At 42.7% G+C, this 23,570-nt stretch overlaps 1 protein-coding gene across 1 annotated transcript in view; it reads left to right on the top strand.

The window, feature by feature from the left end:
• ALPK1 (alpha kinase 1) overlaps positions 1 to 9,576 on the top strand; it is a 99,508-nt gene extending 89,932 nt beyond the window's left edge. The window contains exon 14 of the mRNA XM_090036680.1: positions 22 to 9,576. Within this exon, the coding sequence (XP_089892806.1) occupies positions 22 to 221 (200 nt within the window). The 3' untranslated portion in view covers positions 222 to 9,576. The remainder of the gene's footprint in view (positions 1 to 21) is intronic.
• Positions 9,577 to 23,570: the final 13,994 nt, after the last annotated feature.

Genomic DNA, 23,570 nt, shown 5'->3' with positions numbered 1-23,570 from the left:
ACTGTTTCCGTTGCTCTGCAGGTTGGGTGACAGGTAATGGAAAAGGCCTCATCTACCTCACAGATCCCCAGATTCATTCGCTTCATGGGAAGGATGCTTCACACTCCACCAACTTTGGGGAAAAAGGCATTTATTATTTCTTCAACAATCAGCATGTGGAATGCAATGAAATCTGCCACCGTCTTTCTTTAACAAGGCCATCAATAGCAAAACCTACTTAGTCACGTGCAAAGGTAGCATAGCCAGTAATGGCAACCATAGTGTTTGATCCTGTACACATTTGTAGAAAGCTGTCTCTACATGTGATAACAGACTGTAGCAGGCTTGGACCAAAAGAGGAATTGAGCCTACCCATCATGGTGGGATGACCCTGCCTCCTGCAGTTCCCTAGGGTTTTTTCCCTCTCATTCACCTGAAATGATTCTTTGATGAAATCTGGATCTCTTGAGAGGTTGCCTGTAAATCTGAAGGGGAGGGGCAATAATCTGGTGTTACTAAACTAACTAGATTCTGCAGCTAGCTTATCTAGCCAACTCTGTCTCTCTCCGTTTCTTTCTCCTCCTAATTTGCCTTTTGTGGGTTCTGCACCTCAGCAGCCTATACAGTGGCTTGTGGGCCTTTCTTGTGGCTTCCCCCCTCCTCCCTAGCAAAACCCATGCCTCATGAGAGCCAGCCTCAATTTTGTGGGGCCTCCCAGCCAAGACAGTAAGTTCCATCCCTTTGTCCAGGCGTAAGCCTTTTTGGCTTTGGCTCCCTTTTCTCTAGCAGAGGCTCTTGGCACTGGCCCATTGGTTTGGGCCTCAGCCCGGAGTATACCTATGCAAGGCTCAAAATGCAAAATACCCTGCAGGCACTATGCTGTGTGGCCTCCAAACTACCCCTTAACAGCCACTCCCAAGCCACCAGTCAATAACACCCAAAACTCAACTGAAGTCTTTGACTCACCTGAGTACACAAAAAAAAGAAAAAGAAAAGAGGGAGTAAAATATGTATATACAAATACACACGCACGCGCACACATGCGTGCGTGTGTGTGTGTGTGTGTGTGTGTGTGTGTGTAAAAGTATTATGTCTCGGGCCAAATCAGTTCTGTTTTCTATTGACTGAGCAGAGCTCAATCGTTCAAGTCTGTGTGGCAATACCACTGGCAAATATCCTACCTCCTAGGCTTCAGATACTCCCAAATCCATGGTAGGCATCCTAATGTGCAAGCCCCAAGCCAGGAGGCCTTGGAGTTCAGATGCCCCCTAGTCTTGCTTGCCTCCAACCAAAAGGCCAAAGGAGCACTCTAGAGGGAACGCCCGAAGGCAGTCCCCCATCCCCCTAAATTGTGTAGCCAAGATCCTCGCATTAGAGGCATTATAGACTCTCTCAGGGATTAACCTGTCCACAGTGCAAGAGACAGGCCTTCACCCTCAACTATACTGAGTCATTCAAGGCCAATAAAAAGGGTATCTCCCCTGCCAGGTCAGTAAAACCACCTGGACCAAAACCATCATCATGGTATCCCCAAGCATACCCCACTGGGTAAACTAAAATAGCCTTTAAACATGCGTCTTAGCCCACCATTGTATACTCAGGAGCCAGAAGAGGGTGAAAGTGGCCTACTAACAGTCCCTCCTTCTTCTGGAAGCCCCTTTCTCCTTCTTTGGCATGGACTTATCCACTTTTCCAGGGACAGCTACTTCCCTCTAACATCCAGGGCCTCACTGAAGTCATTTACATGTTACTTCCCCTCTTTTTCCCCTAGGGAAGCTTTTTGTGCTGGCCCAGCCCTTCCCCTATTGGGCTCTATGCTGCTGCTCACACACAGGTGTTGTCCCTTTTTCATTCAGCTGTTTCTCTGGCCGGTTACTAAAGGCAAGTCCACAGCTTTGGAGCTGTCCCTACTGACTCCACATTTTTCCCATCAGCTGGAAGTACTCAACTCCCACTGAGTTTGGATACCCTTTGAGGGCAGCCTGTCATCAGCCCACTGATCTGCCCTATTGGCAGGAGTCGTCCTGCCGTGGTTCCCCACCCCCTTCGTATTATGGGAATTTTCCTAGGCTTAGCCCCTTTACCTTTTATTAAGTTCACCTTATCCAAGTGCCATCTTGTTCTGGCCACAGAAGTGCTGCCCTTAAAGGGGCCTCATGGTCTTCTCAGTCCATCTTCCCTGAAGCAGGCTCATGGCCACAGGAGTGGCCAAGATGCCCCCTGGTGGTCTTGTGGCTCCCAGATCTGACTTTAATATTGCCCTCCCTCAATTGCTCACCTACCACGCCTTGTTTTTATTGAAAGTTGGGTAAGGGAGGCTGCCTACAGGCCTTAGATTGAGCCTTAATCTGGTCTATTCCCACAGCAAATCTCTCCTGGGCCCCACTAGTGTAAATCCCAGCCTCATGCCTGATAGGTCATTCTCAGCCTGGCTGTGCCCCCGCAGGGTACCTGTATAGCCTTAAGAGCAAATTGTGTGGCTCCACTCCTCCACTACACCACATCCCAAGTCTCACAGGTGTTACCTTAAATGTTACTTTCACACACATGGCCCTCGGACTCCTGGCCCCTCGCTCAGCCTTTTCTTTGAGCTTCCAGGCCCCCTGGTTCCATGTTCAACTCCCTTTTGGGCTCCCAGACCCTTGGCCCCAAGGACAACCCTTCTCTCTGGGCTCCAGACCCCTGGTCCTATGTGCAGCCCCTCTCTCTGGGCTCCCAGTGTGGCTCACTGTATACCCCAGTGCCTCACTACACTCCCTTCCTTAGAAACAGGACATATGTCCCCTGTTACACAGATTCATGCAAGACTCTTCAGGTGAGTAAAGTCACTTCTACATATAAAGTGTCTGAAAGATCCATTCCAAGTTGGAAATCCCATGTTACCACTTTGTGGACCAGCTGAATACAGCTTGTTATATATATCTGTTGGAATTAATAAAATTGTGTAACAGTACATGCAAATAGCACAAAGGGGGCACGTCTACATGTGCACTTTATTAGTAGACTAATTAGCTGAGGAGTAAAACTTCACTGTCTGCACATGTGATGCTATTAAGCCTCAGTAACTAATTAATCCTGCCATAACTGGATAGTGGACCAGCCACCTAGCCACACAGCTGCCCGCCACCTAGCCACACAGCTCCACATTTTCAGCACCCTCATGCCCCAGCCAGCCCCTCTGTCACCCTCCACTGCCACCCAGAGCCCAGGGCAGAGCACAGCAGGAGCAGTCCTGGCATAAACTGCTCTACACCAGCTCAAATTGCTGCTGTCCAAGGCACACATGTAGATGCTGCACCCAGAACTAGTTTACTCTGGTTCAAACTGCTCTGGAGTTTACTGCTTCACTTTAATTGCACATGTAGGTGCACCCAGCATGGCCAAATGTGTGTGTTCAGAATCAGCTATTTTATTTTAGCTATTTGTGTTTAAGTCTATTAATGATTTTTCACCAACTGATGTAAATGTCTCAGGTGTCTAGATATAAGAAGCACTAAAGATGTAACTTCTTCTTCTCTGTGTATACTTTCTTATGGAAGATTTTTAAAAGTGTTTTAAAATACTCATTAGTGTTGACTAAGTGTCATGGAGCAAATCCTGCAAACTTTCTACAGGCTAAAAACTACCAAAAGAAGCCAAAAGAAGTTTTTCCAGAGTAAGGACTGCTGGGATTGGTCTGAGCTTGTTAACATGCCCATTGGAAACTAAAAACACTCACCATCAGGAGTGCTCCAAATTTAGGGGCTGTCTTGTAACCCCTATTAAGATAAGCAGCCCCTTTGAAGTGAGGGGAGTGACTTGTTTGAGTTACAGATTTACAGAGGCAGGCCCTTTTCCAGTACACTCAGGTATAAACTAAGCGATACTGAAATAGTATAGGTTTCCCTTGCTTTATGTTGTACATGTGTTCCTGGAAAACAGCACATAACTCAAATTCACATAAAGGGAACCTACTTTACAATGTAACAAATAGGGATACGTTCCAAGACCTCAACTGTACTGACCCCAGACCCGTTTCTACCACTTACAAATGTGGCATCATGCCACTCCCAGGGCAGCTGCAGCTCCAAAAGCATGGGCACCAGCTGCCCTGAACAGTGGCTGTGGGCACTGCTGCTGGGTGGCTTCATGGCTCACAGCTCCCAGGGCGCCATGCTGACAGGGCCAGACTGGACCAGCCTGGGCACCACCACATGGCTCAGCCCCCACAAATAAGTTTTTCTTCCTCCACTCCCAAAATGCACCGCACAAAGCAGCTGACTGCAGGCTTCCACCACACCAATCACATAAGAGTGAATTTACCTCGCATATAATTAATTTGTGATATAAAAAGGGTCATCGCATAAGAGTGACTTCATACATACAGAACCCACATAAAGCAAGGGAAACCTGTATAAATAAAAGAGTTGTTTTGGGATTCCAATTAGGTGGAAGAGCATCCCCTGCTATTCTCAAGACCCAGAGATTTGTTCTGATCTTTCTTCATTATATGGTCAAACTGTTTTCTGCAGCCAGTGGGCAGAAGACAGAAACTTTGCTTAACTATCCACTCAGGCACTGCGAGGAGAGGGGTTGTGATATCCTGTTGGCAGCAAGAAAAATATTTTGAAGAAATTGTGCCTCACAAGTATAGCTCATGTTGCAGTGAGTGTGTCTACACAAGATATTTTATTACACAGCAGACAAATTTGCTGCACAGTAAAGCATCAGTGTCTATTCCTGCTCAGCAAGTAGGTTACAATAGACTAATTTACTGTACTGCCAGATAGGCCTGTCAGATACAAGTGGTATCCAGTAGTGCAGTAAATTACTGTGCTTAAACACATGTGTAGCCAGTGATGTTGGGATTAGTTTACTTTGACTCAAATTGAGCTGGAGTATATTCAGTCGCATTAATTGTATGTATAGATGTGCCCAGTATCTCCAAGGGGTTAAATTTGATGTCTAATGACATATTAGAGCCCAATGTGCTCCTCCAGCACAGCTTCTCCTCTCTCCCTTAACATTGTCTTATTGCTGATAGCTTGAGAACCACCTCATCTATAATCCTTGTCATGGGAAAGGCATTCCTGTGTCTCTCTACTCTGTTCCCATCTATTTCCAAATCTACTCTGAGATAAGATCTTTCCTTCTTTGCTTATAGATCCTGTTTTCCCTTTCCTTTAATTTTTGAAAATATCTTTATATTTAACTCCATAAAATGATGCTGTCAAATTCCCTATATGCTCTAGCAATAGTTTTGCAGAATATAGAAGGTTATACAAAAATATAATACTGTTGCCTTTATGATTGTGAAAATAAGCTGAAGAAAAATAGCCTAGACAGCCTGGAACAGCAATTCTAAGCAAGAAGGAAAATTGCCCTTATCCAGTTGAGCAGTTCACTATGAAGTGTAATAACTAAAAGAATGTGTTTTTCAGGTAACATAGGCAGGTAATTGAACTTATTGCAATTGTGGAGGTAAATTAGGCAACTGAACATGCATGTGGTCAAACAAACAAGTGTCAGAGACAGAAGAAAGTTCCCACCCAAATGTGTCCCACTGAGTAATGGTGAATGCATTAGTAACTTACCAGTTACTATCTCGGTCCACCTCCCTTTGAAGACAGAGAAAGGGAGTTCAGTGCTTTGCTTTGACTTCTAAAGGCTTAGCTATGATATCAGGGTCATATTCTGGCCATCCTTTGTATAAGCCTTCCATTCTCATCCATGGGAGATCTGCTGCTGATTGCTGATAGTTTCATTCAATATGTAATGCAGCCCTCTGCTCAGATGGGTTTGATGTTCTAGCATTTTGGGGCACAGTTACGTGCAACACTGTTTTAAAAATAAAAACCTGTGACAAAATATGTAGACAGTAGGGGCTGGGTTGAAGGGAGGGAGGTCTGTCTGTCAGTATAAGTTGTGTGAATGAAGCAAAAGTGCCTGGGAATATTCTGAGCCTCAGGAAATATAAGTACATAACCACACAACAGCCCTCTACACTCCCCCTCCCCAATCTAGTCCCCCACGCCTTATCGCTTGCTGTGATGGTCTCCCCCACTCTCAAATATTTTATTTAATTGGACCCACACTTCCAGGACTTTCCTTGGAGTTTTTACCTGTTTTCTGGCTGTACAGGGAATGTCTTGCTATGCATGGCCATACAGTTGCTACTTTGAACATTTCTTTATATTTCATACATTTTAGCTGCATGTTTTCTTGTTGTTCAGAGTTTGATGCTCTACAAAAAAAATACACTCCAGAACCTCTGATTTTTAACATTCCCACTCCCTGAATGTCCTCTGGTATGTCTGCTGTCCACAGGCTTCAATAGTGTTCACCCGACATAGAGGCAGCTGCCGCAGTTTACTTTTTATGAAACAATCTTTTGTTTTTTTAGAGCAAAGCCTGTAATTCATGGACATGACCTTCTTGGACTTTTGTGAGCTACCACCTGGAGAATTGGAAAGCAGCAAATGCAAAGTTATGTCATTCCCTTCCCAGAAATCTACTGGGGAAGTATTCAAGTGCCGGAAAATGTCAGCCTCTGGCTGAACCAGATATCTGTTTTCTTAAGTTTCCCTATTAGTCCAGTTTCCCCAGCAGTAGTGCGTGCATCAGTACAGTGTACCCTCCAGGGCTTACACCAGTGGTCTCCCATGAAAAGTAAACAAGTTATTTATATGGAAGAAAAAAAAGGCATCTACCAATGGTAAATTACAATGTCTGCTATGCACAGAGATATGGTCTCAGCCACGTAACATGATTTTGTCAAGGTCAACTTCATCTTTCATGTAACGCCACAGACATGTGTGGGTGTCTTTGGCTCCATGTGAGACTGTAAGACTATGTGACATAGTCTGACTGGCTGAAGAGTGTCAAATCTTGGAGCATACTGAGATAAAATATTGCAATGTAGTTGGAGTGTCCAGGATTGGTCTGAGCTGTAGAATAGCTAGCTGTTTTATTCTCTCATTTCTCTTGAAGCTTCATGCTGTTGAAATGGAGTTTGGAAAGCAGCTCATACCCTTCTGGTGTCAAATGCTATAGATGAGGGGCTTTACTACGGCAGTAATGCTTTGCTATGGCAGTAATGCAGACAAACCTTAAGAATACAGTTGAACTAAGATAAGTGTTTTAAAAACATGTCAGGCCAATACAACTTAACTGCTGCACTGTAAAATCCTAATGCAAACCAGACACATTGTATTTTAATATGATAGCTCATGAAGATGAACCCTAAGCTCTATCTTAATTCCAATGCCTAGGTAACATTTGGGAGAAATGCTGTCTGTGTTAGAGTTTCAACATTCCTCTCACTTCCTCCTCACTTCTCAATACACATCTTTGGGTCTTGCCCTCCCTCACTCACTCCCTTGATCCTCTAGACTAGTGGTTCTTAGCCTTTTTTGGACCAGGACCCATTTGTAAACATCAGTGGCCAGTCCGGACCCACTGCCCCTCACTCCTGCCCCGCTGTGTCCCACCACCAGGCCCCAGCACCCCAGTGCAAGGGAAAATCCAGTTTCCCATGTTTTTCTCCTTTAAAGGAGAATCCATTTTTAAAATCTGTTCACAACCCTTTCATATGTTCTTGAGACTCACTTTTGGGTCATAAGCCACAGGTTGAGAAACGCTGCTCTAGACTATGGAAAATTAGTTGCCATTCCTGGTACTTCAGAAGAAAAGCAGGGAGAGGGGAAGGACAAAGGAAGAACGTTCAAGCCTTTTTTTTTAACATCAGAATGAAGGGAGAAAAAGGCACAAGCCCAATGGTTTTAAAATCCTTTCCAGATCATCTTGAAATGAAACCAGAATGTGCCTTGAGACAGAAAAAAGTACTTAAAGTGGTTATATTAAAACACGCAAACACCTCTTAACATATTGACTACATCACCTCTAAAATACTGATATTCTGAGAGAAAAGACATATAATCCTATAGCCCTTTAGTGTTGTTTTCCTGGAGCACTGACCAGAAAACAGTGTGGGTCTCTTTCTATGATGATGCCAGACACAGTAGGTTTCGGTACATTCAGTTCCATGATGGGCTTGGCTGTCAAGTGGCTTGACTTGCCTGTTAACCAAGTTAATTTGGTTCTCTGTGGATTAGTTTCCCAATCTATAAAGTGAGGATAATAAAAACCAATTTCATAAGGGGCTGACAAATGTTTGTACAATGCTCTGAAGATGCAAAGTGCACTGTAAAGTGACTGCTAAGTGATACTACTATTAATGTTCCCCTTGTATCTGGAGACCAGCTAATAGCCCCAATCCTTCAAATTATTCCAAGTGGCAGGATCTTGTGCCTATGTGGAACCCCATTAACTTCACCGGCATTCCTCCTCTGTGCAGGAGTGAGGGTCCCCCTACAGGAACAGCATGTAAGGACTAAGCCCAACATCTTTCCTGCTCAGGAATTGGCCTTTCCGGATAAAATGAAATCATAAGCTTTGTCTTTCCAAAGAATCTGCCAGCACAGCCAAGCACTTTTGCTGAAGGTCCAGAACTGTGTGAATGTATGGTAGTTATTTTTCTGCAGTTAAGTGTATTTTTAGTAGAACGAATTTTTTTTTTAAACAAACCTAAATATGTCTTAAAGTTCCAATATCCTGCACCAGAAAGGCATCTGTTTGACACAGGGTTTGTTTGGGAAGATTTTTTTGTTTGAACTGGAGGGGAAAGAAAAGTGAGTACTGAAGTTCCATAAAGAGATGGGTCCCCAGTACAAAGTTAGGCTTAACAAAACCATCAGCTTTTGTTTCTTCAGCCAGCAGAGATTTCAGGCTTTTTGTTACTGCCTTTTAGTGCTGCTATTGTTTTCAAGGTGATGTTTGTACTAAGTTGTTTGAATATACAGATGCCCTATAACTGCACACAGCAGTGGAAACTAGGTGTAAAGAGTGGGAAGTTAGAAAAAAAATTAAATCTCTTTATTATGGTGCATAAACCTTCGGTGCTGGGGAGCCGTGCAGCTGCGCAGCAAGAAAAATGCATTCAAAAATATAATGCAAGTGTGAATAATCCTTTCTAAAATGCTGCTTGCAGACTGCTCCAGCTTTGTCAGGTGAACTTGAACTGGGCCATCAGATTTGTTCACATTCCCATTGCACACTGTCTATCACCCCAGGGCATTCACCATCTTGACTGTTGTTAAAAGAGAGCAAACAATCCATCATTGAGCCCGGGAGTCACTTTCTTATAGAAAAGTAAAATCGGCATGTGACAGTACACTCAGCTCAAATGTTTCGCAGATTAAAATGATACATGAAAACTCACGTGTTACTGGGAAGATTAAGTCAGTTATCTTGTTCCACAGCCAATAAAGAAGAGTGTTGCCTGCAATAGTAAAATACTGGATTTAACTAAGTGATCAAAACTGCATGTTCATATCTTGGTGCGGGTTAAAAAAATACAGCCATTGAATTTAAAGAAAAAGGATAGTAAGATTTAAAAAATAAATAAGCTGGAAAATGTTGTAAAGCCTCACTGAAAGACACTAGCCGGGGTTTGCTTTTTTTTCAATTGTCTCAAAGATTATTTGAAAAGTGTCCTAACAAACTGCAAGCAACCAACCCTAGTTTTAAAGTGCATTCAGACTACAATAAGCAATGGGTTTTTTTTCCTCATTCAAATAAAAGGAATATGCATATATATTTAAGCTACCATCAGTCTGAAGATCCTTCTTGAACAGTGGCACCAGTAGCTGGCTGCTATTGCGTGTGTTTTTCAATCTTGAAAAGAACTAAATTCACAGTCATTAAGCTACTATTGTTTTTATTTTACAAACAGTTTGTAAGGAGTATTACTAAGATGAATCATCAGCTTGTCTACTTTTTAGTTAAAATAAATATCATGGGGTTTGATTCAGCAGGAACTTCTGGGACTAATCTTCTGGGAATAACTTTCCAGCACAGGCCCATAAATTTAGCAGCAAAACAATACTTTATAGTTACAGGCTGAGATTCAGTTTTGCTGACTTTGAATAACCTAAGATTTGTCATTCAAGGAACTGAATAGCCTTCATAGAAATTAAAATAACATCTCTAAGAGATGATCTTTTCCCACTGGCAAGGCAAGTGTTTATTAACGTCACCTCCATTTCACATATAGGAAATATAAGCAGCAGAAAGTCTAAATGACAGTTTGGATATATGAACAATATACTGTGGAGAAAAGGGGATCAGGCTTCCTACATGTCAGCTGCTCTGTGCTGACTGCTAGGGCTGTGTGAAATTTTGCCAGTCGTTTCGTTTCAACACTGTTCCAAGTCAGTTCAAGCTTGAAATGGCAAAATTGAAATGAAACGAAGGACTTTGAAACAGCCTTGAAACAAAAGGAGGCTACTCGAAACATTTTGAAACTTTCGAAGCAGCCAGGAGCCAGGTGGTGGGAGATGGGGAGAACAAGGGTTGTGCTCCCAGCGGCTCCAGGCTCAGCCAGGCAGGGAGCTCAGCCCCAGCTCTCCCCGCCTCCCATGGCTGGGGTGGAAAGCCAATCACAGCACAGGGAAAGGGAACTGAGCCCCAGCTCAGTTCCCCTCCCCTGCACTGCAATCGGGCTGGAGCAGGGAACTGAGCCAGATCACTCAGTTTCCCTCCCCAGCCCTACAATCAGGCTGGGGAAGGCAACTCAGCCCAGCTGGGCTGACTTCCTTCTCCCAGCCTGATCTAGCGCTGGGGAGGGGAACTGAGCAATCGGGCTCAGTTCCCTTCCCTGGTCCCAGGTGGCAGCACCAGCTTCTCTCCCTTATCTGGCAGGCAGATCAGGGGCCCTATGCCCCAGGAGGACTGGCACAGCCCTGGCAGTCCTCCCAGGTTTGGGCCCTGATCTGCTTGCCAGATGAGAGAGGCTGTTTCAAGCTTCCCCATTATAGCAAATGGGTGAAATGTCTAAACAGCATCAGACGGAACAGCTGTTTTGACTCAAAATGAAATTCAAAACAAAACGCTGTTCCATTGAAACCTCGTAACTCTAGTCGAAACAGAACAGAGCCGTTTCGCACAGCCCTACTGATGCCCACATGCATTCTCATATGCCACCATGTAACTTAGCTGCCAGAGAAAAACAAAATATCCTGAGTTAGCTTCCTCTTACTCCTGTATGCACACAGGAAGTTGCCACAGAGCAGCTGACAAGTGATAATGCCTTATCCCTTTTTATCCTACAATAAATGGTGTGAAAAGCAGCACAGGTCACTTGAGGCACGGCAGCCAGGCCAGCATCTCAGCTGCTGCTGTTTTTGCATCCGTGAAGTAATCTTTCTGAGGAATGATATTATAGGGAAACATCAGATGTTGTAAGAAAGAAAACCCGACTCCTTTTCACTGAGAGTTTTACAAGATCATAGCATCATAGGAAAGTAGAACTAGGAGGGACCACACAACATCATCTAGTCCAGCCCCCTGCTCTTGAAAATTGGCAAGGATGGAGATTCCATGGTTTTCTAAATAGCCTGTTCCAATGATTGACCACCCTCATAGTCAGGAAGTTCCCCCTAATCTCCAACCTAAATTTCCTCTGATACAGCTTGAGGCTATTTTTCCTAACCCTGTCCCCTACTGCCACAAAGAAACCCTATTTCTATCCTGTCAGAACTGTCCTTCAGGCATTTGAAGACTGTTTTTAAATCCCCAATCAGTCTCTTCTCCAGACTATATAACTGTAGTTCTTTCAGCTTTTCCTCATAAGCCTTGCTTCCCAAGCCCCTAATCTCTTTTGTCGCTCAGTACTGGACTCACTGCAATCTATTCACATCCTTCTTGAAGTGCAGGGTCCAAACTGAACACAGTACTCCAGGTGAGACCTCACTAGTGCTGAACAGAGTGGAAAAATAATTTCTTTTGATTTGCAAGTGAAAACTGTTAGTACAACTCAGTATGCCATTGCCTATTTTAGCGAGAAGAGCGCACTGTTGGCTTATATTCAGTTTATGGTCTACTGTAAATCCTAGACTCTTCTCTGCCTAGTAAGTCATTCTCCAGTCTGTATTTGTGCATGAGGTTATTCCGTCCAAGGGCAGGACTTTGCACTTGTCCTTGCTGAACATCACCTGATTGACTGCAGACCATTTCTCTGGCCTATCCAGGTCATTCTGGATGCCAACCCTGCCCCCCAGAGTATCTGCAACTCCACCCAACTTGGTGTCATCCACAAATTTACTAAGTATTCAATCCCATCATCCAAATCATTAATGAAGGTGTTGAACAGTACCAAATTCAGGACAAACCCCCACTTGATACTTTCACACAATTAGACATTGAGCCATTGATGACTACCCATTGAGCACAATGATCCAACCAGTTATGTATCTACTTTAGAGTACTTTAATCTAGTCTGTATTTCTTTAGCTTGTTACTGATAATTTTGTGGGAGATGGTGTCAAGGTATATCACATCCAGTACGTTCCCCCACCTACAAAGCCTGTCACCTTATCATAGAAAGAAATCAGGTTGGTCAGGCATGACTTACTCTTGGTGAATCCATTCTGGCTGTTCCTGATCACCTTGTTCTCCTCTAGGTGCTCCATAATAGATTCCCTGAGGTCCCTCTACAAGATCTTTTCAAGTATTGAGGTCATGCTGACTGGTCTGTAGTACCCTGGCTCCTACGTCTTCCCTTTGTTAAAGATGGGCACTATATTCACCCTTTTCCAATCATCTGAGACCTCACCTGACCTGTAGAAGTTCTCAAAGAGGACAGCTAATGGCTCCAAAATTACTCAGACAACTAATAATTTTTCCATCTGTTTATCAAAAAAGAAGGGACGATGCAGCAAAAGGACCTGTGGTCCCCTTAATTTAAACACCACCTCAATTTCTTGCCTTATGATGAAATCATATAGGAATCCATTTGTGAAGGGCTAGGGAATCAATTAGATCTCAGCAGCAAAACACCACTGCTTACTGGTGTGAAAGCACAGCAGGTCCAGCCAAGCCTACCTCAAACAACCCCTGTGTGGCCTCTCCAAGCCCTGTGGCTCACTCCAACAGTGGAAAGGCCTGCTCCTTAACAGAATTTCTGGATGTTTCTAATGGATTGCTGAAGTACAGGAGAAACACTCAAAACCATGTCCCCTCCAGAATTTGCAGAGCTTCAAGGGGCATGCCCTGGCCTCAGCACAGTATGGATATAGCCCACTGAATGACTGGTCTTAGCTGCCAGCTGAGTTCATGTTCGTTAGATAAGTCTCCTGTGGGTGCCTTTATGGTCAGTTTTCTATTTACAAGAAGAGAGGGAGAAAGACAATAGTGTAAATCAATGGCGGCAGGCCCAGGCCCAGAAGAGTCAGAAAAGGCAGATCTAAGAGCAAAACCAAAGAGCAATTCTGCTGAAGTTTCCCTTCATTTCCATTTCATTCTCTTCTGTTTCAATGAAGAGCACCAGCACCTGTAATACTCTAGATCTTGATTTAATTTATTTTGCCTTCTAATTCCTTAGATTATTACATCCCACATCTGACTAACCAAAGAAGGTGAGATTATAGCTTTGAAATAATTCTCAGTGATTGGACAGGAATGTCATATGAATCAGGGGCAGAATTTTGCCCCAGCCAAACATTTTGACATGTCACCTTTGAGGGTGATTCTGTCATGACTTACAGTACAGCACATGCTGTCTGCTGGCTTGTGGTTTGTAAGTATATTTATTGCTGTACGTGTGCTGTTCTGTTTATCTACCCAAAGCAAGTGAAATAAGAGGGGAGCTGCTAGGGCTGTGGCACAGCTGATCCACCTCAAGCCTGGTAGTAATTTGCTGCTTGTGTAGACAAGTACCAGATTTCCATGCCTATCATATACAAGGAGGAGTAAGGAAGAAATCATAGCTCACCTCTTTCTTGTGTTGCTTCCCCAAATACTACCCCTTAAAATAGAAAAGGGAAGAAAGTGTAATACTTCATGAAATGCTACAGCAAAACCTTCAGGGAGGTGCTCAATAGCACACATAGAGTTCTTTTGGGTCATATAGCCTGAATTTTTGCCATTAAAATCATAGAGAAATAAGGTCTTTTAGAGACATTTAGTCTGACTCTCCCTTCTAAAGGTAGGATCATTCCTGTATAAATCACTGCAAACAAACGTTTGTCCAACCTGCAGTTAAAAGCTTCAAAATACTTCCACAGTGTCTGTAGGAAACCGGTCCCAGTGAGACCATCCTTATGGTTTGAAAGTTCTTCCTAATATCAGGTCTAAATCTCCCTTGTTTCCATTTAACCAAAGATATTAAGAAAATGTTAACCTTTTTTATCGCTTTTTAAATCTCATTTCAACCCATCCTTTTGTCCCAAACTATTTTTAAACTGTAATAATACTTATAATACAGCCCACAAACATTTATTTTTTTATGGATTATAGCTAAGGTACTTCTTTTAAATTTAATAGCTGTTGTAGCAGACTGTCACTGGGCCGCTAATAAGTTTCCCCATTGATCATATTTACTCAGCCTAGGGCTATATTGTACATGATAGGCACTCCATATGCCTCATCACCTGGTGAGATGAGACTCTCAGCTTTCATCTAAAGATTAAGTCTCTAGCTAGCATGAATGCAAAGAAAACTTGGAAGTGAGCCAAGTGTAAGCACAGCCTGCCAGAATCTGAAGGCAGCCTGAAACCATTTCTAGAGGTGTGAACTTCCCCATTCATCTTAATTCTCATAGTTGCTGCCAACCCCAACTGTGGGGAGCCATTGCAAAAGAATCTATTGCCACAGTCTGGGGTGGGGTTATAAGGGCCCATGTGAAGTGGGCCTAGCCTCTGTTATGTCTGGGTTCACCTGAGTCTTAGACTTCAGCCTTATATGTCACAATCCCACTCAAAGGACAAATTAACAATCCAGTAGCACATGTCTGGTCACACAAAATGCAGTGTTTAAAGATGTGAAGCTATAGAGTTACAGGATGCAATAGAAGGGTTGCTTGTGCAATGCCTTATTAAAAACAGAGTGCCAGATTCTGATACCTTTATTCCCTCTGAGCCGCATCCCATATAGGGTCTAGTCCCTTTCTCTTCCAAGAGCTCACTACTGCAGTCAGGTGCTACTCTGCAGGAAAATGTATTGGAATCTGGCCCTGATTAAGATTTGGCTCCATAATAGTAACTGGTCCAACTGTTTCCCAAGATTTATTGTCCTTCCCATCACTCTTATACAAAAACGAGACAATTGAGGGCCTGCTTTTTTGTCATCAGGCATCACTGATTATCATATTGTTCAAACATTAATTTATTATTACCTCTGCTTTATTGTACTTAACCATTTAATCGCCCCTCTCCCAAAATGAAAAAAGAAAAGCAACCATCAACCATGATAATGAGTCCAATGATGTTAACAGTCAGTTGAGCTGCATAACTTGCATGGCCATGCAAGAAGTGGTTTTGTTTCTTTCCTTCGTTCAGGAGCTGATATGAGTAAAGCTGAAGTCCAAACTGCTGCGCTTGATACCAGAGGCCTGGAGATGCAGTCCCCCTAGAGTAGGCCATCATGTTAATAAGGGTTGATTTGTAAACGGCGTCTCCCCCCACCCCCCTTTGCCTGACTCCCGCTTTTCTGCTCAATGGCACAGATGCTGCTTTGTGCTGTCTGGAACCAGGCAGCTATTAGCAGCAAATCCAGCGAGGGAAATTAATGAAGGGGACTACTAATAAAAGACAGCTCAGGACAGCCATACCAACTTGCTCCAAGCAGTAATTAACTTTTTTTTAAAACTCATGAAGGTAAATATGCCATCAGCTTTGGTCCAGTCTCTTTCTCTCTCCTTTATTAAGAGAGGAGAGAGAGAAAGACTGTTCATGCCTAGCTAAGACAATCAATATTCTTTTCCAGTAAGAACAGTCTTCACTAACTTGCTGCAATATGACTCAAACTCTCTGGCATTGAAATGTAGAGCAATTCTCAAGAGACCAGAGACTGCCTCTGATTAAAGACATTAAAAAGACTAAATAAAACCCCCTCTAAAATAGATATAAGCGCAGAATTTCTTGTAAAAAAAAGCCCTACTTTTCCTAACCTTACTGCTTTCCTTTCATGGTAAGTTCTGAATTTAACACAACAGCATGCTAAGGATGGACAACAAATTGCAAAGCTAAATATAACAAGTATCAAAATAATGTTGTTGGTTGCTTCCTGTTAGAGCACACTGCCCATTTGCCCTTCAGATAAGTTTAGTTTTGATTGGGCAGTAGAAATTATTACGGCGAAATTTCAACCTCCCCTAACTCCATTCAACCCACTGAAGTTATGTAGTTTCTTAGAGTTATGGTTTCATAGATTGTAAGCCCTCAGGAGCCTTTATAATCCTGGCATGAGCTGGATTACTTAGATATATCTGAGGGCAGGATTTGGCTGTTGTAAGTGTCTAAATATCTTGTAATCCATGCTCTCAGATTAAACTCTCACTGAAGTCTGTGAGGCTTTTCCCTTCATAAATTGGATTTTAGTACTGAGATTTTTATCTATGAAGCATACACAGTTGAAATTGTACGTGGGATATTACTTTAGCATTTCTAAAATAGCATACACTACAAATACCAGAGGGGCCCTGTCTGCCTACAGTGAAACTTAAAGTTTTACAGGACAGTGTCAGTATAAATTTTGAAGCTCTGTCTATACACAATGATTCTCCAAGTTTATTCACTCATTGATGCCCTCATAGACTGACTTCTCAAATATACTAATATAATGATATCTCAAAGAGCTCTATGCACTGTTTATTATGTATGACTGACACTGCTCTAGAGGTGTAAAATATTTTCTATTTATTTGGGCACGTGCAATCATAAACACATTTGCAAGTGTGATCCTTAAATTGATATCTCAGTATACAACCAATCAGAAGGAATGGACATGTATTTCTGTGTAAGATTGTTGTCCCTACCTACAAATATAAGATTAGGTAAAGTAGCTACTTTCTACTGTTCAGCAGCTTGAATGTGCTGTTGAGTGCAGCTGCCCTGAGCTGTTTGCCACAAAGTCAAACTCTTCCAAATAAGCTTTCTATGCTTGCTTGAAAAATACAGGCTTAGCCTTCATTTAACCGTTAGCCTTGCTTCTGGCTCAGTTTTATTCCTTCACGCTGAGTTTATCTGATTACCTCAGCTGGCTGAAACAGAAGGCCTGTTGACATCATCAGTGAATGCTCTGGCCTTGCGCATGGCTCTGAAGCAGTCATCTAGCATTTCACGAAGTGGCAGCACTCAGTTTTAGGGAAGCACTGGGATAGCGTGGCTGTAAAACCTGTACTAAAGAAATGTGCTCATTCCATGCAAAGCAGCACACCTTTCTGTATGCAGCGAGTCTTGTGTTTTGATTGTAGAGAAGACTTTCAAAGATGCACAAGTAGCATCTATAAAAATAGAGGCTATCGTTTGCATAATTTAATATCAACATCGTGTTTCCAGGGAATTGGGCTACAGACCCTTTAGCTGGAAATGATAAAAGGAACAGAACGCAAGACAGACCGACATGCAAAGAGGAGATTCAGATCCAAACTATCACTGCTTTAAAGGAATATTTGGATCTCAGAGTTTGGTTCTAGCCATTTCTATATCCAAATGTGATGATCTTCTTCTGCTGTAGCTTATAGTGAATGATGATTTGTGAATTTAATGTTTTGTCTAGTAACAAAGAATGAAGTTCTCGCTCCACACCAATTATTATAAAAACACTACCAGAACCCAACCAAATGTTCAATGCTTGACCTGGACAGTTCCAGGTATGAGAAGAGCATAGAGTCCAATCTTCTAGCTCATTCGGTGCCTGGTTTCTGTATCAATTGTAAGGGTAGCTTTTTTCTGGCATGTGCCTTGCTGACATGATTCTCCATCTACTAATCCAGTCAATCTGTCCTTGTCTCTGAAGCTCAGGTACTTGGGTCACTTACAAGGTGCCTGTCTGTCATTACCTTGTTTGACTTTTCTCTACCTTTCACTTTAACTACATCCATATCCTTTTACACTTCCTGTAACTCCTTTGTGACTATTCTCTCTTCCTGCCCTGTCCAGATAAACTTGAACTAAAAATAAATCTAGCATGGGCTACAGGAGAATCCTTATCCATAGCCCTCTCTCTCCTGTAACTATTAACCACCCGTATCTCAGTTTTAATTTCAATTTGACTTTATATCTCTCTCACCCTATCTCCTCAGCATCCCCTGTCTAAGGAAATCTGTTTCTTCCCACTTCTATTATACTGTGCACCCTATCGCCTTAGTTCAGTCTGCTCATCCATGTTTCTATCTCCTCTCTCCTGAACCAATGCAAGCCTCTTCTACAGGCCTTCTGAAATCCTAACATACAATCCCCTTTAGGCATAAGATGCTTCTGTTTGCTCTGTTCTGCACAAAGGATCACCACATCAAACTCATCCAGAGTTTCACCGGCTCCTCATTCATTTCTGGATCAAGGTCAAAATTGCCCTTTCATGATGCCCATACCACCTAAATTTTGTCTCTCATGAGTCCCTTTCCCATCGCTTCCATTTGCCTTGTACTGACATCCGTTCAGTGCTGTAACCAGTGACCCTTCTCTATTTGCTATATACCTCATCCCAAAAGAAAAGCAAGAAAAACCATAGCCCCAGGCTCATGGCACCTCAGTCAAGCAGGAGGCCCGTGGTAAAAGGACTCTCAGTTCTCCAGCAACTTCTATCCTTCTCTCAGCAGAGTTTGAATTCAGTTGTAAAACACAGAACTTGGCTACCTGAGCCAAAGGAATACTCCATTAGCTGGTAGCAACACTGTACCAGACTGTCAACTATGGCTAGAAGAGCGGCCAAGAGAGGACAATATCCTGTGCATTACAGAAGCCTGAAGAGCTAGCTCAGTGCCTCATCTTCCTCTTCCACAGAAAATCAGGTAAAGGCAGAATCAAGAAAGAAGAGAAAAAAATGATGTCAAAGAAAAAAAAACTAAATCCAAGCCAGGTACAGCCTTATCATGTGGGGGTTCCTGGCAGGCAAATGATTCTGCTTTTTTCTCATTCCGAGCTCCAGAGCTTTGCTCTATCTATTCCTTACTTCTTTGCTACATTGCACCCCTGAATTGCTTCCCCTCAAGCCCTCATCCACGGGGCCTGAGCCTCCGCTCTGTCTCTCTGCTATAGCTTCCCACTGCCTTTACTTCCCCTGGCCCTAGCTGTATAGGAACTCTGCCTCCTGCCCCTTGTCACATGCACATGCCCTGCCAGAGCTCTGCTTGCCACTCCTCCCCCTTCTCAGCCACCTGCAGCTCTCTCTCACTGTGCTAAGGACTGGCTCTACATTCACTTGTTCCCTTTCCCGTGGATCCTGGGATTTTTTTCCACCCTGATCCTCCCTTCTGCCCAGGTCGCCTCAGCAGGGACCTCACCTTCACTAGCAGCTTTAACCACATGCAGCTCTCATTCTGCTGCAGCTTGCCTGGGGGGTGGGGGAGTCTCAAAAAAGCCAAACCCTTCTAAGGACAATCCCTCAGCTCTCCACAGCAACATCAGCTGCTGCTCAACACCGGGTCCCCTGGAGCAATCAAGCCCCGTCTGGGTAATCCCACAGCTGTCCTACACAGCCATGCAATGCTCAGAAACCCCCAGGCATTCAAGACGTGCCAGGAGTGATCTCACACCCATTTCCTATGACCACATAAGATTGGATTTGCTGGGAGATTCAGAGTCGGTCTGAGACACCCTTTCCAGCCCCATGTTTCTGTCCCCTGCCCCTGCTTGATAGTCCAGGTCCAGCACAAATACCACTCTTATCTATGTCAAGTGGGTTTTGAAATGTTGCTTGCTGAACCAAAACATTTATAAATCTGGGGTAAAGAAGGGTTAAAAATCAGCCTGTGCTTCTCTCTCGTGTTGGAGATTGTGTCTGAAGGAGGCAGACCTGAAAGGTGGCAAACAAAGCTTGTTGTAAAATAGAAAATAATTTCTACCAAAAATGATTTCAGGTTTTTTTACTGCCGCATTTCTAATGCAGATCTATTAGCAAGACTCTGTCAGATAAAACAGGAGTTTACACTTCCAGATGAACAGGCAAGTGACGGTGGAGACAGCCAAAGCTTTTGAGTCGGTTTTCAAAAACAGATCAGCTTCCCTTAAGCTCAAAAATAAGTAGTCAGGTTTTCAGAAGAGCTAGCCAGACCAGTAAGTATTTCGTGCAGGGACTATCCCTTTTAAAGGATCACAGTGTGAAACTTTGAGCCAGATGGAAGCAAGATACTAAATGAAAGGGTTTTTTTTTAAGCACCTGGTTTCAGTGTGACTCCAGAATGCTCTCGGACTGATTACTGAAAACCTTTCTGAGCTATCCTGACTATCTGTCCATAAGAATCACTATCCTGACTATCTGTCCATAAGAAAATACTGGATGATCATCATTTGAAAATCTGGCTGTCAGTGAAATTCACGTATATGAGTGTAAAACCCGATCATCTGAGCTTGTAGCATGTGCTAAGGCACATCATCTTCCTAGTGGAAAAAGGGTTGACTTTGGCAGATGTATCCTACAATCTTCCATTTACACCCTATTACATCTTTTGTACTGCATGCTACATCAGCATAATGCAGTGCTGCTTGTGACAGGATAGAATAGGAGGGAAGATGTATAAAAAGGAAAATGCCTATCCTGTAATCTGATAGCTCTTCTCCATTCCTCTTCCCGTCTCCTTACACTTGCCTTGTTGTAGAAGTGAGGTTGTCAAACTGAAATGGGTTATACTAACCTTAGATAGGATAGAAGGGATGTCAAGTCTTTTTTACCTCCTGCTCCCAAATATGTTGATTTTTCTATAAGACAGGAATGGGAGAAGACTATAGTAAACTGCTTCTTTTTCTTCCTTGCCACATGATTATTATTATCATTATTATTTGAAACTGAATATTTTCTCCCTGGCTTTGCAATAGTTTCTACCTCTCATTGTGCCAGGTGCTATACAAATACATAGTTTTGGGGAAATCCCTGCACCCTAAAAAAACTATATAGACATATGAAACAGAAAGATAAAGTGATTTGCCTAAGATCATACAGCAGGTCAGTAACCAAGAGTCTCTGAATTCCCAAGCAAGTGACTTGATTTTGTTTTCCCGCTTATTACTTGCTATTTGGCTATTTTAGTTCCCAGTCCTGCAGGAATCATTAACAAGATTAACTTTACAAACCGTCAGTACTTACACTGACTTAAATATCTGTGCTGATCTTTGTGGAATCATTGCCTTATTAACTATTTAACTGGATTTCTGTTTCCAAGAACTCCATAAAGCTTTTTGAGATACAACTATAAGAGATCTGCTGAATTGTATGTAGTTCATGTATATTTAATCCCTGTTCCATGTACCAGGCATATATCGTTGTGTGGCATCAAGAGCCTCAGATTTTTATGCATATGGAATTTCACATGCAGAGTTTGAGCCAACAGAAAGTCCCCATGTGTGCAGATTTCCACATGTGCTTTTGTCATTGCAGAGCCCAATCTGAGCTAAGAATCTACCTGAAGTTTCAGCATCAGTCCAGTTCTTTGTGGGGTCACTAAACAATTATAAAAGTAATTTGTATAGTACATATCCAACCTTATAGGTGTTCACAAAAATATTTCAGAATACATTTGCTTTTAGACAAGCACTACTTCTACTTAAGCTTCCCATATATTGTCTTGTGCAAATCAAAAGCCCAAATGGTTAGCCTTTTCAATTAAAAACTAAATTATGAAGCAGCCAAGATATCAAATGTTAAAAATCATGCATAACATTGTTATTGCAGTATACATTGCAATAACATGAACACCATTAAAGCACCTAATCTAATTGCTTCAAATACAATGTGATTACTTGTTTCACTGGCATAATGTCAAATTATATCATCATGATAGGTAACATAATTAGAAAAATGACATAATAAGAGTAAAAATAACACCTAATTTTACATTCTTTGTGTATCAGAAACTCAGTTGAAATGAAGATAAAGGGAATGCAAGATCAGACTCATAAAGGAATGAAATAATAACTCAAGAATGCAAAACAAATTCCTCAACCATAAGGAAACTGATGTGACAATAACCACATTTAAGTTACCACTAAGGTCCAGAGACAAATCCACAGAATCAATAGAGAATAAACTTCCAGTATTGAGGAGTTTTATTTCTGTCATTCCTAAGCCTAAGCCATGTGCTGCCTACATATATATTCAGATTTCCCAAGGAAGCATACATGAATTGAATGCAGTTTATGTAGCTTTTTTCCGTGCTATATTTAATTTTGCAATCCGATCAGTTTCTCTATGCAGTGGGGGTAGGGAACAAGGTAATCAACAGCACTCTCTCTTCCTGCACCAAAGCCCCACTTTCTATCTTTGCTTATAGATGTTTGCCCAAGTGGGAGGGGGGAAATCTTTGTTTAAAATTACACAGTCAAATTATAGCTGTGTCAGGAACACTCTTTTTAATTATGGTGATATGTTGCAAGATTTATGTGTTACATGAAAGAAAGCAAATGCAAGCCCTTGGGGTTACGCTTTTGTCACACTGGCACTAGTTTGGCTTCTTGTCACTATTCTTATGCCAAGGAGGGCAATAAACCCCCTTGAGAGTCATAGAACTGCCCGTTGAGTTCTGACAGCGCAGAGAAGCTTTTATGCCAAAATACAATACACAAAGGGCTCATAAACACATTTTAAAGGGAAGATGACCTCTTTGTCATGAGGACTTAAGCTTTTATGGCAAGATGCTGCTATGGAAACCAGCCCCCTATTTTTCCACTTATTTTGAAGGGACAATTTTCCCTTTTACACCCTTCGTCCTCTATCTATTCCCATTTTCACTTGATGGGCTCAGAGTTGGGTGGTCAAAGGCGCTGAACACCCTCAACTCTTGCTGAAGCCCATGGAGGCTAGAAGTCCTCTACACATCTGAAAATTAGTTGTCACACACAGATTAATAGCCTCTTTTGTCTGGTTGGGGGTTTTTTTAAGGATTTGCTGAAAAAAAAAACAGCAGAGGTAGATATATTAGGCAATAAGGACTTCCACTCCTAACAGTGGGATTCTCATGTATATTTTAATAATGCTTGTATTAATTCATGTTTGTATTGATAATGCTTGTATTAATTAGCAAAACGCATTGAAGATCTTCCAGTCTGCCCCATCTTGGTCCGTCTGTAAGATAAATGGTAACGGCAGCATTTAGTACCACTTAGAGTTGGTACTTCATTGTCAGGGCCTTGTTCTTGTCCTGCATGCACTTCAGGGGACATCTCAGGAGTCTTTTAAAATGAAGTAGCAAACAGGTGAATCTGGGAGCAAAGATTTCACGAAGTCCCAAGTTCCCAGGCGAGGCAGAGGCTCTCGCTGTAGCTCCAGCAACATGAGCTGCTGTCAGGCACACGCCCTGCTGGCTTTTGGCCCTGTTCAGGCCCTTGGGGTTGGGGAGGAGCAGACCTGAATTTGTAAGCGTGAGTGGCAGAGGCTGACAGGGCAGAGTGGATGATGTGTCCTCCCTCCCCCTGTGCAACTGGGCAGAGATCCTTACATTGTGTTTGGCCAATAATAAAAACAGACATTTCCTTTCAGGCTCTGAACGGCTGGATGACTCGGGAATGCAAGTGAAACGAGTAAGTCTCAATAACCTCGTACCTCCCCCTTTTCCACCAAGA

Source organism: Crocodylus siamensis, chromosome 2 (genome assembly GCF_052110815.1).
Source record: "Crocodylus siamensis isolate JL-2025a chromosome 2, ASM5211081v1, whole genome shotgun sequence".
Taxonomy (NCBI): Eukaryota; Metazoa; Chordata; order Crocodylia; family Crocodylidae; genus Crocodylus; species Crocodylus siamensis.
This window is presented reverse-complemented; position numbering and strand designations above follow the sequence as displayed.